General features: G+C 36.2%; 1 protein-coding gene across 4 annotated transcripts in view; it reads left to right on the top strand.

Moving 5' to 3' along the window:
* LOC122082754 (histone acetyltransferase of the MYST family 1-like) overlaps positions 1–12,047 on the top strand; it is a 13,259-nt gene extending 1,212 nt beyond the window's left edge. The window contains exons 2-10 of one of the 4 annotated variants that reach the window (XR_006141401.1): positions 2,394–2,482; positions 2,834–2,893; positions 3,510–3,719; positions 5,312–5,380; positions 5,790–5,951; positions 9,345–9,438; positions 10,264–10,406; positions 11,398–11,590; positions 11,670–11,809. Coding sequence is in view for 2 of the 4 variants with exons in the window: in XM_042650519.1 (XP_042506453.1) it covers positions 2,394–2,482; positions 2,834–2,893; positions 3,510–3,719; positions 5,312–5,380; positions 5,790–5,951; positions 9,345–9,438; positions 10,264–10,406; positions 11,670–11,873 (1,031 nt within the window). In the remaining 2 variants the exon portion in view is untranslated. Of the gene's footprint in view, positions 1–2,393; positions 2,483–2,833; positions 2,894–3,509; positions 3,720–5,311; positions 5,381–5,789; positions 5,952–9,344; positions 9,439–10,263; positions 10,407–11,397; positions 11,591–11,669 lie in introns of all 4 variants that reach the window. The other 3 variants (XR_006141402.1, XM_042650519.1, XM_042650527.1) reach the window with 3 other exon arrangements.
* The last annotated feature ends 7,925 nt before the right edge of the window (positions 12,048–19,972 follow it).

The raw sequence follows: 19,972 nt of genomic DNA on the forward strand, positions 1-19,972 counted from the left end.
AAAAAAAAAAAAAGAAAGAAAGAAAGAAAAGAAAAGAAAAAAGAAATAGGTTTGCAATTAAAATTCTGAGTGGTGCCTTGGGGTTTGCAAGTGGATATCAGTAAGGCATTGCTTGTTTCCACAAAATAAAGTACGTGGCCCAAATTTCACAGCATTTGTTTAAGATGTATGATAGGTTGTAAATGCCCCTTAGTCTTTCCAGCATTTGTTTGGCTCATATTTTATCTCAGGAAATTATTCACTCCCTACCCCCCACCCAAAAAAAAAAACAATATTTACTTGAAATGCCACTGCTTCCAATTGGTATTTGAATTTATACTCATAAGAATATGTATATGAGCTACTGTTCCCAACTGGTGCATATATTCAAGTATTTGAATTACATCACCTCAAAAAATGGTTGAGAATGGCTGAAGGGAATCTTCATGTTTTCTTCTCTTACCCCCCCAAATATAAAAATACACAAATGAAGTGACAGGGTATGAGCTTTCTAGGGTCAAAATCTCAGTATTCTTCCACCAACTGGTCACTGGCTTCACATTGGTCCCTGCTGAAGAAGACAAGTTGGTTTTTCTCACACTACAAAGACTTTATGCCATCAAAGGTCATAGTCGGCATACATAGACTTTTTATTCATAAACACCAAGACACGGAGTATAGAATTTACAAATTGGGCAAGAAAAATAAAATGTTTTCTTTATAACTTCTTCAAATTACTCGATTAATTTTATGAGCATTAACTGGGAATCTACAGGTTTCACATGATAATGTCTGAATTTTTGTCTTCCAAAGCAGAGATATAGCTTATAAGAAGGTTCTTAGAAAATCAACTGATCCTCTAACTTAGCACAACCAAACCAAGATAGAAGAGGAGCATCAAAGTAGACTGTCTCCCGTGTTTATTGGTGGAGTGAAAATCTGCCCCTACCACAATGGAGTTTTTTTTTTTGTAAACACACAGAAGAAGTAGAGAGAGGAATGGATGGATGTGACATTTGAGCAACATATATGTGAGAAATAGCCAACGCAATCCTAGCTAAGGAGGTGTGTCTCCCACACAGGAGATGTTTGAGAGAAAGAGAGGGGTATTGTAGTCAAGTGAAAAAGTATACCAAAGAAATTGGGGGGGGGGGGGAGTTCATACTTATATATAAAAGTATAATATGATATAGATTTTTTTAACAGTTTGTTCGATCGTTTACATGGTTTGATGGAGAATGGTAAATAAGTGGAACTGGTGGTTGCTTGTTGTTACCTTCCAATCCCTAATTATCTACATTGCCCTCCCTACTGAAAAAGGGGAGCAGGTTGAAGGGAAGTGGATCCAGCATCTGCAGCAGAACTGGTCGCACCATTAATGTTATTGACCAGGTTTTCGTAGATTTAAAAGAAAAGGCACTTTGCACTTGGAAACATCAAAAGTTGGACAGCTTTTCTTTCAATAGATGGGAAACTTTATTAGAATGCCAGAGAAAACTAGAAACAACTCACTGCCCCACACTCTACTGAAGGTGGAAACTATCTGTCCAACAACAATCATCTTCAGGTGCAGCACAATGAGTAGCCATTCGATTGGTTGGTTCATTGAAAGCTTCATGGTTATATTGAAATATCATACGTGCAAAGGAACTAGCAGAGTTTCAGATATCAATGATAATTGCAGTAAGTATCTATTTGGACCTGATTGGGTCATCATTCTTAATAAGTTTGTTAATGTTGCTAGCATAAGATCGGAGTTTTGACATTTAATATTTTTAGTCTCTCAATTTTCATTCTGGTTGCTTCAGCTGCTTTTGCTGATCCATTTTAATCTTCCTAATAATTTTCCTCTTATCACAATCTTGAATTCATTATGCACATGATTGCACCAAAAAATTAGTACGTATGTGCTTCTGTGTGACATGTGAAAATATCATGGTTTCTGATACAGAATATCCAGGAAAGGGTTTATCTCTCAACAGGTCATACTTGGATTTCGTGTAGCCATTGTAAACCCTCAGGAAAACCATAGATTTCTTGCACAACATAGTGCTTGATATATTTTCTAATAACAAATATGATGTGTGGCCAATTTTGAATGCAACCCAGGGAATACTTAAGGTTGAGATCCAGATGAGGCCAGCTGGTGAAAATCAATTTGGTTTGACTTGAGGATTTCTTGTGAAATGGTTTCCTGAGGCTTGAGGTTTCCCTTTCGTAACATGTTATTCGTGCCTTATAAGTTGAAATTTAGATAGAAAAGCATTGTATTACATTGTTTGATGGTTGCTGCCAACAACTTTCATTATTGTGGCCAATTTCATTTCATGATTGGCATTGCAATGTCTAATCATCATTCTCATGACGTGATTCTGAAGATATGCTATTGATTCTGTTTCTTGTTTCTTTTGCAGTCAATAGGAGACTCGATGAGTGGGTTAAGCTTGAACAACTCGATCTTGACTCAGTAGAGACTGATGTTGATGAAAAAGTGGAAGATAAGGTGTTCTTTAATGTCCATATTTTCATTGTTGACTGTCTTATGCGAGTTAGTCAATTAACGTTATGTCCAGTACGAAATTAACATGAAGATTCCATAACTAGTGATACTACCTCCTATTGGCCCCACCTTCGATTAGCAGAAATGTTCATGAACGAGTATAAAGACTTCATTTCTATTTTTTCTTAATTCTAATATTTTAATGCAGATACTATTTTGATTTAGCTCCATTGTATCTCTTGCCTGTTCCACCTTTTTACCTGTTACCCAACAGTGCATGTTTTTGTTTTTTATTATAGAGAGGATCTGCATCTTTACAGCTTGCAAGATATTTCTTACACATGGTCCTTTCAGGCTACAAGTTTGAAAATGACACGCCACCAGAAACGTAAGATTGACGAGACACATGTAGAGGTATGTATAAGTTTGCCATTTTATTGAGTAGTTGCATTTCAGATTTTCAAATTGATACCTGTATCTGACTTTATATTTCTGTTTGTCCCTTGGTTTTTCCTTTGTTTCCGTTTCTTATTCTCTACAATCAAAACTGAACTGCTACACATCTTAGACACATGCTGATTTTAAGATTTTGGGGATAATGTTGCCATTTCTGGAAGTTTTTGTTTCATTATGGTCACTAACTACTTGATTTTGGATATTATTGGTGACAAATTATTGTAATCTGTTGAAAAAAGTGGCATATTTGTTCTCCCTTCCCCTTCTTATTATTTAAAAAAGGTGTGCACAGTGCATGAGGCTCCCGCCACTGCGGGGTCTGGGGAGGGTCCAGTTTAAAAGTGGCATATTTGCTCTCCCTCCCCCTTATTTATTTGACAATCTATATTGTTAAGGTGGAGATTTATATGACTCGGTGACGGATGGGTTTTTGCTTTTCTTAGATTATATTGCCGATTTTTTTTTTCATGAATATTCTGTTACGTTCTGGGAGTTCTCTAACTGTCATTTACATTTGTTCCATCTTGGACTTCCCTTTTGATTTCTCTGAAGGTATCCTTTCCTTTGTTTTCAGGGGCATGAAGAGCTTGATGCTGCCAGCTTGCGGGAACACGAAGAATTTACAAAAGTGAAAAATATTGCAACCATTGAACTTGGAAGATATGAGATTGAGACATGGTATTTCTCCCCATTTCCGCCAGAATACAATGACTCCCTGAAGCTGTACTTTTGTGAATTTTGCCTGAATTTCATGAAGCGAAAAGAGCAGCTTCAGAGGCATATGGTGAGCTACGCCTCAATTTCCACTAGTCTTAATTTGTAAAGCATTAAGTCTTACTTTTATGTTATTACGTTTGTAGTTGAGTGCTTTATTTATCTCATGCCTGACACTTCATTCAGTTCTGTTCTTCTCGAATGTAGTGGTTCCATTTAATTCCTTTTGCACTGCTGACTTCCTTCTACAGTTCTACCAGTCATTGCCATTGGTTTCTGGTAAACACTGTGCAGAATGCTATGCAAATTTTAAATTAGAAGTCTTGCACACGTTGCAATGATTACACATTCTATTTTCATTTATTTGTTCCGTATGTAGTTACATGATACAACCACTGTCACTGGTCAATTTATCAATTTATTATCTTACATTTGTGTATCAGATTTTTTTTGAATGATTGCTTTATAATATGTAGGATAAACAGAATTAAGATGGATTGAGTGTAGATGGTGTGACATGGGAGCAAAGATGATTGAAACCAGCATGGGAAAAGGCCATCAGAAAGGCAGAATTATTTATTTTTTTAGTTGGGCCTCCTTGAGGACCTAGGCTCATACTTCTTTGTTGGCTTCACACTGGGCTTCCTTTTGATGGGTTTTGGGTTGATAGTCTATGTTTTTCTTTACTTGATCACATATCACAGGCATTGCATCCCAAATGGATTCCCAAAGCAAGCTAATAATTGCTTCTGGAGTTTGATTTGGTTTCCTATTGTAGTCCAAGGTACTAGGAATTTAAGATGGGTTTTTGTTGACAGTAAGGATGCCAATTATTGTTTCTTCACATCCAAAATACTATTTTGCAAATCAGTGGTTCATAGGACCTAGGAAGTGCAACTTGTGTTCCCATCTGTTTCCAATATCAGTGAAGTTCTATGTCTCTTTATTAGTAGCTGGCATAGCTACTAATAAGAAACATTTGCCTTTACCAAAAACACCTTTGGTGTGTAACCCAAAAATTTCCTTTGCACATTCACTTTTTATTTTGAGAGTGGATGGCATTAGGATAGGAAGTGGAAATTGAATCCTACCTATTGATCTATTGAGGTTTCCAACTTTTGAAGGGCTCTTGGACCTCTTATGTATTAGCCCCATATCTGCATAGGAAGACTATGATGAAGAATGAAGCAGGGGGGAAGCATTCCATGATTTATAGTTTTTTTGATGCAGGAGAATACTCACCAGTGATCCTTTTGATATGAGATGGGGACCAAACAATCCATTGTCAGCTCCCAAAAATAACCCCAGGCCATGGCCTTCCAGGAATAAGTTTCCACTTTTTGGGCAAAAAGTATCTGCTGACACTGTGTTATGTACATGTGTGCCACTTAGTGCTCTCTTTAATTTAGGATAATAGATGCTCTAGTTTAGCTCAGTCCTATTTTATTCAATAACATCTTCCTACCACTAATCTTAACTTAGAGGAAAACTCTTTCCTTATCTGTGTCAAAAAAGTAAGTGGATTAAAGAACATAAGACCTTGTTTTTCTGACTTGTCCATTAGACCATCATTATTCTTCTCCCCATTTGAGCTTTCTTCTTGCCCATTATCGGGCTCTATTTACTTTTGAAAAGTAATGCATTCTATATTCTCTTATGTAGAGAAAATGTGATCTCAAGCATCCTCCAGGTGATGAGATATATCGCTGTGGCACACTATCAATGTTTGAGGCAAGTTATCATTTGCTTCTTTTATTGAAATGTAATTTCATTTAATATTAAAGTTATTATAAAAACTAAGAATGTGTCTCTGGTCTCACTAAGTGTTAGTTGTTGTTTTCTATGGTTCCTCTGCATTTCCGTATCCAAGTTTTCATGTTTTTGGTTAAATAAGCATCTACACATATTGTTTTGAACACACATCGTTGGGGTTTTGATGATAACTTTTTCCTCTTGTAGAGAATAAGTTTTGTAGTTTTGGTTTACTAATGTGTTTAGGGTCATGTTATTTCCCCCTTTATTAACTAGGTTTTTTGTTCTAGTGTTTCTGCCTATATATTGCTGGGTTCTTCATTTTTTAATCCGATCCCTGATTCATCCAGTATTTCTTTGCTTCACTTGTCTTGATGATTTGTAACAGGTTGATGGTAAGAAGAACAAAGTCTACGGGCAGAATCTCTGCTATTTGGCAAAATTATTTCTTGATCACAAGACACTCTATTATGATGTTGATCTTTTTCTGTTTTACGTTCTCTGTGAATGTGATGATCGAGGATGCCACATGGTTGGGTATTTTTCAAAGGTAAGTGTTTCAGTTCTTTTGTTGCTTGCTCTTTTTTTTTTTTTTTGGAAGCACTCCAGTGTAATCAATTTTTCAAACAGAAATGTTTAATGTTCTAACAGAATACCAGAATGGCAAAATCGCAGGTTAGGGAAAACGGAATCAGAATCAAGGAATTTTTTGTAACTCAAGTCAATCAAGTCAGAATGGCTTAAAAATTTAAGTCAATAGGTCTGTTCTGGAGTCTATAGAGTATGGACTGACTTTAATAAAAGAATAGTTATTTTCTGCAGTCCATAGAGTATGGACTGATTCCAATAAAAGAATAGTTATTTTCTGCAGTCTAGAGAATATGGACTGATTCCACTAAAAGAATAGTTATTTTCTGAAGAATCCTAATACCACATCAGGTTCAGAATTGATTATCAGGATGTTCAGAAAATCCAGTACAGAACTTCAGAGAGGAATACCAAAGTTATTGAAGCTATTTGAGCATACTCGACAGAATATAGTTGGAACATATAACCAGTAGCAATTCTTAAAATTAACTGGAAACAGAATAGCTGCATGGTTTAGATGTTGAATAGATCCGGCCTGTAGTTCTGATACAGATGTATATAAAGATAGAGGGATCAAGCACACTTTTGAATCCACAGCAGCAACTAATGAAATACGTAGTAGCCAAGTTTTCAGAGAAAATTGGACTGATATATTTCATAAATTCATGTCTGAGGCCAAGGCCACTAATACATAAGCTCACTCTTTAACAGTCCTAACTGATTTGGAATTCAAACTACTACTTAGAATAGTCAAACCAATCTAGTATTTGATACTACCACTCAAACTAAGACTACAAAGCAGAAAATGGACTTAGATATTTGAATAAAACCTGGACTCAAATTCCTAACAACTCTAGGATAGGACTTAGTTCTTCTAACATAAAAAGACTCTAAACTTGTCCTACTCAACTAATCTTTTAGCTTCTACTCATATTATAGGCCCATCTAAGTGGCATGTTGCAATGAGAACCAATTGTACCAAAGGCACAGTATATATGTAACCCAACCCTAAGCCTTATATTTTAACTGAAGTGACTTGAGTGGTTACACATTAATGTTAGAGGTGATTCATTTAACCAGGGTATTTCCATATGTGTGATCTTTTCTAGGCATTGCAACCTTACTCTATGTACTAGATCCCTTTATTCTTTGAGGAACATCACGTTTCACTAGAGGAGGATCTCCCAACTCCACGGCTGATGAGCTTGCTAGGGGTGGGGATAGCTTTGGAAAATTTCATGGAGATAGAGGCATCAGGCATCACACACTGTGTCCTGGCTCCTTTGTTTTCCTTGAATATTTTGATTTTTGTGGTCCTTTCTCTTGGGCTTGCTATTTGTAGACTCCTCTAATGAAATTTCATTATTGCTAATCTACACACATTGATATATCTTCAACTCTGAGATTGTTGCTGAGTATGTTTTCTATGGTTTCAATTCAATGCATTTTATGCTAAAGCATACCTTATTGCCGCATGTCAAGGGATGGTTCGTATTGAAAGTGATGATATTTTTTCTTCCTCCTTGCTTCCCTCCAAAATATAATTTGATGTAGATAAGTCACTTAATGGGTTTATTTTATTGCAAATAAGCCTTGGGTTGGGTTATGTATGTGTTGGGCCTTTGATCCCATGTGTTTTCTTTATAATGGGCCACTTCAATGGGCCTAAAATATGGGTAGAAAGTAGAAAAAGGGGATTTGAGTCATTAGCTTGGTTAGAGTCATGTTTTGAGCTTATTTCCTTTGTTATTTGAGTTTGTAGTCAGTTTAGGTTTCTTTATTAGTGAATGACTAGTTAGTTACCTACTCTATGTTGGAATTCTAGTCTAGTCTTATTTGGAGTCCAACTCCTATTATTTAATGTTTAGTCCTACTTGGAGTCTAACTCGTAGTTAAGTTATGACTGCTAGTTTGCCCTCTTTATATAGAGGAGCTAATGTACTCTAATGGGACAGATTTGAAGAATGATGAATTGAGTTTATGTTTGAGAGCCTTCGGGCTGAGTGATTCTTCCCCTCCCCATTCTTTATGCAATTTCTCTCCATTCCTGGTTGGATTTGTGCAATATCTAATTGTGTGATCCCTTCCTCCCCCTACTATTCTGATTTTTACCCTCTTCCCCAAGGCTACTCCATCATAATTCTTTGATTTTCCATTTGTTTTGTAAAATTCTGTGATAGTGAGTCCTAGATCTACTCTTCTACTTCCACTGTGGATAAACAGTAGAAAATAACAGGGGATAGTGGACCAGGTTTTTTGGGGGGGGGGTCCAATGATGGAATTTGAGGGTGAGTTGGGAAGGAGAAATCTGCGATTTGAAGAGGTTTAAATATGGTTTATAGGCTTGGTTACAAAGAAATTAGGGGATTTCACTGGAGTTAGTCAGTAGGCAATAAATGAAAGAGTTAAGAATAAATCAGGTTGACTGGCATATCGAGAGGCCGCAAGAGCATATGTATGTATATCCACATGCTTACAGTTTACAATTCTTAGAATGGATGTGTTCTATGCTCATGAAGTGTCATAATCTTATCTATTCTATCTTCATTTTATAGCAATCCGTGTAGCCTCTTTTTCTCACCTGTACTAGGATGAGATTTTCCTGTGATTCCATATATCTCCGTCTTTAGGTTTCTTAAACCTGTGGCCTGCTCTGTCAAATATTCACTTAGAGCTTTGGTTAAATGCTGTGGGCTGTAAATTGTGGGTTTAGTTTTTGATTTATCTCTTCCCATTCCCTGGGTTTTCCATAAATTATCTATATTATAGATCCATTGCCTTCTATCGGTTTTTTCTTGAGCCAAATGATGAAAACTATCATGTCCAGTTCCTTTGGAGGTTGGATCCATAAGAAGTCACCTATTCCATAGCAAAGAAACCTGACTTGAACAATCCTGTATTAAGAGCTAAATTGTCTAATGGGATGGGTCATAATTAATACAGTCTACGGAGATTCCACTTGGTCCAACTACCTTTTATATAATTTTCCAGTAGCAATTCTAGGTATGTAGCGTAGGCTTAACAGTTATAGAACCACCAATGATTGGTGAACCGCTAGATCCATTTGCAACCCCTAGAAATATCACCCGAAAGTTACTTCTTTCCCGTATTTCAAATACTTACAGTACTTAATAAATTGTTGGGTAATGGTTGCAGTACCTGCAGGATTATTGACGTAGCCTTTTTTAGAGGATATGAGTAAATTCCAATCCATTTCATTGTCCAGTAGCTACAACCGTGTTTTTTATTAGAATTTTGATTTGAAATTCAAAGTCTTAAGTTTAGAAATTAGTGTTGTGAATATCCAATGTTAGGCTGTTTAAAGGTTTTTGTTTTACACATTCTAATGTTACAGGAAAAGCATTCAGAGGAATCCTATAATTTGGCCTGCATTCTCACCCTGCCTCCTTACCAAAGAAAAGGCTACGGGAAATTTCTAATTGCATTCTGTAAGCTTTCTATCTTATTTTGTTCACACTATTTTTAATTGGAATAAATGTAGATAATATCATAAATTTATTGGATCCCTCTCAGTGGATGTATTTAGCAGTGGTCTTGTGACCCAGTTCCTTAGATCTCACTATGTAGATTGTTATTTACTTTTTATTTTATTTAATTTTTGGGGTGGGGGTTGCAAGGGGGGATGGAGAAAGAGATACAAGACCTGAGTATTTGAAACCTTATCCATATGACAGCATATGAATGCTGCTCTGAGCAAAGTATCATGAATAAAGAGTTGCAAGCCCTGAGGGTTTGAAACCTTATCTGAACACTGCTCCAAGTGAAGTATCATGTAAAAAGAGTTGGGTGCCCCAATATACCATTATGAAGGTGACAGTAGACTCGCTGTTGTTTCTAGTGTTGTCATAACATGTTGTAGCCCAGATGAGACTATATGCATGGCTCTATGATATTTTGAGTTACAGGCACTGGATACCTTTCGGATGGGTGGTTCTTCCCTGCCCTTCTTCCTTATAAAGTTCTTCACTGTGGTTGTGCCTGTTGGGGAGTGCATATCTTACCGGGACAATTGGCTTCATCATTTTTTATTTGTCGTTATTCTATTACGTAATATACCAATGGAGATTGTACCCAAACAATAATTATAATAATACCAATGGAGATGCCTCAGAATTTGCATGGAACAATAGATGTATCTACTTAGGATGCAGAAGAAACATTGTGCATTTTCTTGTTTAGATTGTTCGAATTGATCAACAGTCTTTTCGTCTGTTTCTGAAAAGTAGTGTTTGACTTGGATTTATCATTAACAGCATATGAACTTTCTAAGAAGGAAGGAAAAGTAGGCACACCTGAAAGGCCACTTTCTGACCTCGGAATGTTGAGCTACAGGGGATACTGGACCAGGGTTCTTCTAGACATCCTGAAAAAGCACAAGAGCAACATCTCAATCAAGGTATGCATGGATCTTAGGCTAATGAAATTTAAAACATTGTTGTAGTTTTTCTGTCTTTCCATCGTCGGAATGAATTTACTCTTTTATTCAGTTATCATTAAGTTTCTGAGGAGTTCAGTATCATAGTTGTCAAGGCATTGCCTAGGTGTCCTGGCACCTTGGTCTCCTAGTTGGGCACCTTGGCTGCCTTGTTGGTGTCAGTGTGTCACCTTGTAGGTCCCCTCCAACAATGTGGGTCATCTAGACGCAGTACTATTTTCTTCTGCCACATTGGATTTGAATGTTCCCTGTAGTCTGGAGAATGATCTGTATTCAGATCAAAGGTTTCATTTAAAGAAAAGGAAATAAATATAGACTAGGAAATACAGCAGAAAAATGGAAATTGTTCTGAGCACTCAAACAGAAATTGCCCCAGCCTTCCCTGTCTCCGGTTGTAATTTCTTAAGGTCTTGATGGCTAGGCCTGAGCCTTGAACCCGATTTAAAGTCCAGTCTCAGCTTCACCTTTATGTGTGGCTTAGCCTATATTTATATGTGTTCGCAACTTCGCATATTATCACATAATAATGTGAAACTTTATTTTATATATGTATCTAATGGTGTGTTAGTTGATGTGGTGTATACTGGACAATGAATGGTCATTTCTTGGACTTCAGTTATAGAAAGCTGGTTATTGCAACTTTGCAAGAGTGACATGGAAGATGAGATAAATCAACCCTTCTAAGCTTGCAGCTTAATTAAGCCTTATCCCTACTTGGGGCAATAAACACCTTATAATTTCTGTTGCCCTACCTAATAATATTTTCTATACAGACTATACGGTAGTGTATCCTTCAATTCATTCGGCCATTACAAAAAATACATTCACATAGCAAGTCATTATTTTCCATTCAATATCATGTCATTAGATGGGTATATCATATCAAAAAATAAATCCCTGAGTTTGTTGGTAGACGGGTAACCATGCATATGTTCCGTTGACTTTTCCACAGGCCTGGTAGGTCGTGGCTTCTATCCGATGTGTATTGATCTATGCTCCTGTACCATGGAGCCAATTCCTTGATTGATGGTGCCCAATTCCTCAGACCTTATATCATGGAGAAAATCTCTGGCAATGACTTCATCAAAGAAATTTTTAGGTGTTGCTTTGGGAAAGTTACTTTAGGTTCACTTCCAGACTTTTAGGTAACTGTTTTTATTTGGTCAAGGAGCCTTCTTCAGTTCTGATTTTCAAATTGAGTTGTAATCTATTTGTGTTGGGCAGGAGCTTAGTGACATGACAGCTATAAAGGCGGATGATATCTTGAGTACACTGCAGAGCCTGGACTTGATCCAGTACAGGAAAGGGCAGCATGCCATCTGTGCGGACCCCAAGGTTCTCGATCGCCACCTAAAGGCTGCCGGTCGTGGGGGTCTTGAGGTTGATGTTAGCAAATTAATCTGGACCCCATACAAGGAACAAGGTTGATGCCAGATCAGTTACATTGTCATGAATTATGACTAGAGACTACCCTTGTGACCATGACCTTAATATAATTGTAAAGATCTAAACCATAGGTTGTATAAGGATAAGTAACTGATTTCTGGGCCAATTTTTTTTTCCCTCTCTGATGTCATAGTTTGAAAATAATATTTGATATCATCACAGGGTGTGCTTTAATTACTATTGGTGATGTTGCTTGTCTGACTAAAGCACTATCAAAGTAATCTTGGAGGATCTTTAAAATGTGGTTTATCTTTAGGCATTGGGTTTTATGATTTCGTGACTCACTGTCTGGTCTCTTTGTCCTGGAGATTATGGCTTGTGGTCATGTAAGCGTGCAATGTGTTTGAAAAGGAATATGGTTTATTACCCACCTAAAAGCAGAAAGAAGGCCACAGAAAAGTCCTTCAAAGCAGCCATAGTGGGTAGTTCCTGTTGCTACTTCTGATCCTTCATGCTGTCAATGTAGGGCCCAACCAGATGCTTCATGTTTTGCCAAACTTTGGGTGATTGAAAGTTCTACTTGCAGTTCAGATCAAGTATTACAACTCTGAAGTAGCCTTCTGTCTTTTGTTATCTATCATGTTAACTTAATGCTTACTAGAACTTCCACCTGGTTGTCTGTACATTGGCTTCTCTGGATGTTGTCCTACAGGGGATTACCCATAACAGTGCCGGGACGATGACTGAGTGTGCAAGAGCACATGAATTTCCCCCTCAGATGTGGATGTAGGATAGATCACAGACCTAGTGACAGTTCAGAGTTGGAGGAATTTGGAACATTTGAGGATATCTTCAGGCCTCTAAAGGAAGAGGAAGGTGTGTGGGTGACGCATTAATGAGGACTGCAGGAATTTCAAAAGTTTCGGCTGTGTTTGGTTGCAAGGGAAATTAAAATCAAATTAAAACGGGTAGAAAGTTTTCCTTCATCCATGGTAAAGGAAATCAACGGTCAAATATGTTGGCCGAAGTAGTTCATATCAATGGGAGTCTGATTCAATGATGACTAAGGTATGGAATCTTTTAACCATGGGTGTAGAGAAACTTGGTCTTTAAAACAAAAATGAAAATTTTGTATTCATCATCTAACATAATAGTATAACCAAATCAAATTAAATCAAAAAAGTAATTTTGTATTTGTCACCTAACATGATAGTGTAACCAATTCTAAAAGACATTCTAAATTTGGTTATTTAAAATTTAATTATATCATACAAATAAAATATTTATTAAAAAAAAAAAAAGATTTCATTTGAAAAATATAGTTATTATATTTATATTTATTAAGAGTTTAAGGTATGAAGAAAGAATTAATGCATCGAAAACTTGTCAAGGAAGGGGGGAGGGGTTGTGCTGTCATTTCGTATTTGGGTGTACACAAAAACCTTTCACCTTAAGATAATTATAATTAAAAAAAAATCTCATTTTTATTTAAAAATTTAATTATACTTTCCTGTCTTTCCCTTTTCTTTGCGACCAGATAGAGCCTTCCTATAACAGCCTAATGGAACAGGTCAGTTATACGTTAGGCCTCTGGACATATGAATAATCTTTTATATCTAATAATATTTAAAGGAGCAAAGTTGGTGATTCCATGATGGACTAATATTATTTTTAAAAGCATATTTTAACTAGTATTTTATAATTCAATATTTTTTTTATTTGGAAGGGATAAATTAGTATTATTACTATTCATAAAATTGTTTAAATAAGAATCCATTCATGCAGGCATTAAACTAGAGACCACGCATGAGGTGTAATGAATTTTCTATAACTCACTTATTATCTACTCCTCAAGTGGCTCATGTGTGATTCATACAATAATGTGGGTATAAAAAAGTTGAATCACAGAAAAACAAGCATTTTAACTGAAGCAGTAGAGGCATGGAGCATGTACCAAATTTTATGATAGAAGCTCAAGAGAAGAAAAAAAAATCCCTCTCAAATCCCTTCTTCTTCTTCTTCCATTTTTTTTTTTTTTTATTACTTTTTTTTTAACTTACTTACTTCATGAGTTGTCACTATTTTGACTCTCGTCTACCTTTCTTTCACATCTTAACCTATCACCCATATCTAACAAGGAACTTCTCCTGATTTCTCTGATCAATGAAGTTATTCGACTCACATTTTTTGTGACAATTATTAGTTTTAAAGGTTGATTTCTTTAATACTAAGTCAAATCGCGAATCAAACTGGGTCCTGAAAGAATAATCTTCTTCGAAGAAGGAGAAAGTTTTTCTTCACCCATTCCAAAGAGAATTGAGGGTCATAGATGTGTCTTTCTATGTGAAGTCCGATACTACCCTTAGAGTCACATCCTGTCTCTTCATCATGGGTGAAAGAAACTCGATCCTACCTCTTAAAGGAAAATTCACATAAAGAAAATATAGTTGAAAATGGAACAGGAAAGGGCCAAAGAGATATGGAGTGGGTGTCACGTACAGAGTCAATCAGGGGCCAATTAAAAATGAAACACTTGAAGAAGAAGACCAGAGATTGCTATTAACTTGGTTTCTTCTCTAAGTCATACATCTTAAGAGACAGAAGTTAACATCTTCACATTTATTATTCTTTCTTTAAACTATAGTCATATTAATAATAAATAGATTAAGAGATCACACTCTCTGTACTATAAAGTTATTATTTTTTGTTTTATAAATTCTTAAAAACTTTTCAAATACATGGACTTTAAATTCTTTAAGTGGGTTTTCAATAAAATAATAAATAGAAGATGTTTTTTGACTAATAAGCCTTTCCCCCTCCTCACCACCTCCCCCACCCCAATTGAATTTAACTCTCTCTCTCTCTCTCTCTCTCTCTCTCTAAGTAGAGGCACACGTGAAAACATAATTTCCACTTGAAAGAAGGTATAACTCTAATCTGTGGATGATTAACTTAAATCATCTAATCAGCTTTTCCACTGGTATAAAAAACTTAGTTGTTGTTTGTTGACTAGTAACGACTCTGTCTCACTCACACCCACTCTCTTTCTCTCTCTTTCTTTGTCAATGGTCTCTATCTCTCTCTATTTTTATATTATCTGTGTCTCTACGTTCTTAGATTTGGCTAAGGTTCTATGCATGTATTAGGGAAGACTTCTTAGTCCATTTGGGACATAAGTAATCGTGTGTTCCATCAATGTCTATTTTCAATGTGTCACTATTGATCCACATGTGCCTTAGTCTATCCTCATGTCTTGAAAAAGTCTTTTTTTTTTTTTTTTCAAAAGGAAACTTGATTAGACTGTTTAAGAACATTTCCTACTTCTATTATTTATTCTCTCCCCTTTTCTATTCTTTTGTCTTTGGAGTTATGGACACATTCATCTCTGTTAAGTGGAATCCTTGACTAGTGCTTGATAGTGGAGTTCTATTAATCATATTAGGTATACTTGGGTCAAGGTTTAGAAGCCTGGAAAATGACAGAATTGGTATCCATCAATTCTGATTTAAATCAGATTTGGATAAGAATTGGTTGGAATCAACCAAAACTTTAGAAATTAGAATTAAGAAGAAGAAGAAGCAAAAATTTACATAATTTGTTTTGTAGAGTTTTTAATTCAAAGATTTGTACATTTTGTCGGAAGAGACGAGTTTCTTTGATTTACATTATTTTACTGACTTAATAAATAAATAAATGACAAAAAATAAGATTTAAATGCATTCATGATCAATGCAAAAGAAGGGTTTGAAAATCATAGGGCGAATGGTGCCACTAATCACTCTCCTTAAGATTTCAGCGTCTCCTACAATGCAATTTAGGTAGTATGAATAAGCCTCCAAGATGAAATGGCTTTGCATGTAGACCCTTCCCGTAGTTGTTGCATTAAATTATTGGACCACATTAGGACACACTCTGACTGTGTTCAATCAACAAAAGGAGGGGTGAAGACTCATAAATATAGTACATGAAATTGGAAAAAAAAAAACCATTGAGAGAGAGATGTGGAGGGCACCAAAGATATTAAGTAGCCAGGATATTCTCCTTTAATGGAGGAGGGATGTCTCTCTCAAGTGGCTAGGATGTTCTCCTTTTATAGAGGAGAGATGCCTTTCGGACACACCTGTCCAAAGAAGCCCCAAAAGATGCGTTTCTCACATGCATACAGAAAAGCACAATCAGTCAACTGCCTATTCTAGTAGGTCGACTACCTATTCTCGCAGGTCGACTAGCCCTCCTTCTGCGAACTAAAGCTATGCAATAGTCCATTTATGACGTCAGTTTACTTGTTGTGAAAGAATTAATTCTGAAGGAAGAAGGATTCTGATTCTTTTCCGTGTGGAAGAGAGCCCAACCACATTCAATGGGTGAAAGCATCCTAAGCATGCACCCCAGCACCTGGGTGTACAGCCCAAGGGTCTTCAAGCCATCGAATATGCATTAGGCTCTCTCCCACATGGGAGAAGATCTAAGGCTGAAGGAAGAAACCCTTTCGCCTAAGCAATCAAAGCGAAAATCTCTAAGAGAAATATTTAGAATCCAATAATGAAAGCAAAAAATCTCAAAGAGAAATATTTTGAATCGTTTGATTACTTTTTAAAAATAATTTTCAAGCCAAACAAATTCTAACTAGCGAAAAAAAAATTAGAAAAATAGAAAAAATAGGCAAGTAACCAAGACGTGTTAGAAGTTTGGTTTGCTGATGCCACGTGCAAAGCATTCATTCCATGAAGCCAAATCAGCTTCCCATTTTGGAGAATCCCTATCCATATCATTCTCTTCTTGGAATTACTTTAAAGGGAGAATTTAAGGGTGTCAATTGGTTTAAAAATGGAAATAATGGTCAATTGGTTCGTTTGGTCCGGTTTTAATTGGTCTGTATCTATTTTTGTCATGCATCAGGTTCAAATCAAAGCCAAACAATTAGGGAAAATTACTTGATTACCCATTTTTGGGTTTTCCTTTACAAAATTACCCCCAAAAAGTTGTGATTAACAAAAATACCCAAAATTAGGTTTGGGTTTACAAAATTACCAACTCAAAGTTTCGATTAACAAAAATACCCAAAATCCCATTTGGGTTTACAAAACTACCCAAAATAGTGATTCTTCATCTTCCACATATAATCATGTATTTTTTTATTACTAAAACTTTGAATGGGTAGTTTTGTAAACCCAAACTCAATTTTGGGTATTTTTGTTAACTTAAACTTTAAGTGAATGATTTTGTAAAGAGAAACCTAATTTTGGGTATTTTTGTTAACTGAAACTTTTGATGGGTAATTTTGTAAAGAGAAACCCAAAAGTGGGTAACCATGTAATTTTCCCAAACAATTAAAAAGAGATTTGGTTTGAGTCGATTTCGATTTTTATCCGTTTATTTTAATAGGATCTCATCAGGTTAGTATCGATTTGATTTCTTTTTTCATATATAATACTATAGGAAAAACAAGGTTTATATATATATATATACTTCGGTCCAGTTGGTTTGTTCTGTATTGATTTTCAAAAACCCAGACCCAAGAACCACCATATAAGGGTTCAGTTTTGGTCCAATCTATGTTCTTGGTTGGTTTTGATCGATTTAAACAATTTTGGGTTGAATTTTAATGGCAATAAAATCCAAACAAAGTTGGTGACCATACATAACTCGTCTTGTGATTAATTAATAATATTAAAGAATAACAAGATGGTCACCCTGGATTAATCTTGTTGCACCAATTTCTCCAACTCTCCAAATGTGAGAAGGATTCAGATCCTCTCTAGCACAAGGTGTACTCAGCACACATGCGATGGCTAGAGGCATCCATCCGTATATGCACCCCAAAGGACTCTGAGCCATTGAAAGCATGTTGAGTCTCTCCCACATGAGAGAGGATCTAATTCCCTGTAAGAATTGATGCCTATAACCCTAGGGTCTAATCCTTTTCTATAGACTAAAAGGAGAGACTCAACCTTTTCTTTAATGTGGTAGGAATCTTATAGGGTTGAGATTTGAAATCCAACTACATATGTAGAAAGAAATTAATGTGGAGAAAAAATAAAAATAAAAAAATAAAAAGAAGATCAATTGGAGATTGTCAGCTCATACCCAAGTGTAAAATTTAAAGAAATCAAAAAGGAAAGAATAAACTTTATTCTTAACCTTTTTATCAATGCTAAACAACTAGCAAATCTCCTAAATTCCTATGATCAATAGATTCTTTTCCACTAACTGAGTTTAAAGAGATTTCCTTTTTCATTCCCTCTCTTTTCATCTAAAGAAAACAATAATCCACTTAGTTTTGGTAAAGAGTTCATGAACTTTGGTTTTCCATCAATTCATTACATGTCACACACATGCTTTAACATGGTTTTTGACTTGGAATCCATAATCACTATCATTGTCAATCCCACTAGTTCACAATTGGGTCCCAAATTTTCAATTTAGTATTAGATTATTGATCCAAACTTCATACTGTGCCAACCTCCACCAATTCAAGCTGTCAAAAGGGAAATATATTAGCAAGACTTTATTAATAAATAATCGCGCGATATCGTCCATGTCGATTTGCCAAAATACCCCTAGCAATCCACTGAACAATTAATCCACATGAAACAAGTGAACTAATTTCTTCTTCTACAATTAGTTTGTGTTTTTTAAACCTTTTGTGTCTAATTTGGAGGGAGAATGAAATTTTCAAATTTGGGAATTCAAAATGGGTTAAAATTTATTCTTTTGTCATCCACTTAGGGTGAAGAATTAGTCTTTTTATCCATGGTGATATGATGGTATAATTGATCTTCTGGAATAGTGAATCCAAGGATTTAGGGGATGGTATCCGATATCAATTCGGATCGGATTGGATTGGTGGGTATTAGTTAATTTTGCCTCTACTTTTTATAAAAGTAATAATTTTTTACTATTTTACTCCTAAAACAATCTGAATAACTGATCCAGATCAATCAGGGAATGGAGATCGATCTCCACTAGTACGAATCTAATACAATTGATATGGCCAACCTCAGATCGAGACTTGAAACCATCAGTGAAACTCATTATTAACTTCTATCCCTATTGACGATCATTCAAAATTTATTCCTTTAATCAAACAAGATAGTCATCTCATGAATGAAAATATTTTTTATTTGGCTTGAATGAAGGAAAACTCGAACCACTTAAAAAAGGTATATGATAAAATCAGTTAGGCTCTCTTATTTTGCCTAACCATGAGAGAGAGAGAGAGAGATTATTTAAAAAAAAAAGTCTTAAATCTGTTAGTACTGAGCTAAGCAACAGAGATGGAATTAATGTGCAATTGCCAAAAGCAACACAAACAAACAAGTCCTGCGGAAGGCATAGCCATAAGACACCTAAGAAGGAGCCAGTCAAAATGAGTGGACACGTGGCAGTATCACAGGTGTCATACGTTGACTGCATCTTCACCATGTAAAAAGGCCGTGCGCTTTTCACAAGTGGGCCCCACGCACCACAGAATGTCCGGAGAAAGCGAGCCGCTTCGGTGGTCCGGAAAATTTGTACTCGATTTCCCGGTCTACTCACCGGCTACTGCCGGTTCGTAACGGAGACTCATTCAAGTTTACTACCTTTAATAGTTATTAATCCCACTCTTAAGTAGAGTTTTAAGCTACCTAATAAACACTAAAGTAGCCCAGTACCCCTGCATCTTCCCCTAATTTTGCGGCTCCCCCGTTCTAGGATGGGCCCACATGGGCCCCACCAATTACCATCACCGTCGTCATTTCATGGAAGAAACAGTAAAACCACAATACCACAGATTCCGTCAAGGTCACCGTTAATTATAACGATTTTTCCGATTTCTTTTGTCTATTACGGTACCGTTACGGTCAAATGTAGTAGTTAATATCGTGTCGGTTTTTTTCCAGAAAAAGTCACTGATGTTTAGTGTTTCATACACAATAATTACCTTCTCACATCACGCTCACGACCGTATGATCACCCAACCGGGTCAACTTTCCACACTGGGCAATGGCCAATGGCGAATGGGCATCTTTCTTTGGTGGGTCTGGGACCTTTGGTGTCCAAAGACCAAATCCAAATTTACCTCATTAATCTACTAATGCTGCCCGACACATGGGCTCATCATTGAGAGAGAGAGAGAGAGAGCTGAGAGGGGTCATATT

Source organism: Macadamia integrifolia, chromosome 1, assembly GCF_013358625.1.
Source record: "Macadamia integrifolia cultivar HAES 741 chromosome 1, SCU_Mint_v3, whole genome shotgun sequence".
In the NCBI taxonomy this organism is placed as follows: domain Eukaryota; kingdom Viridiplantae; phylum Streptophyta; class Magnoliopsida; order Proteales; family Proteaceae; genus Macadamia; species Macadamia integrifolia.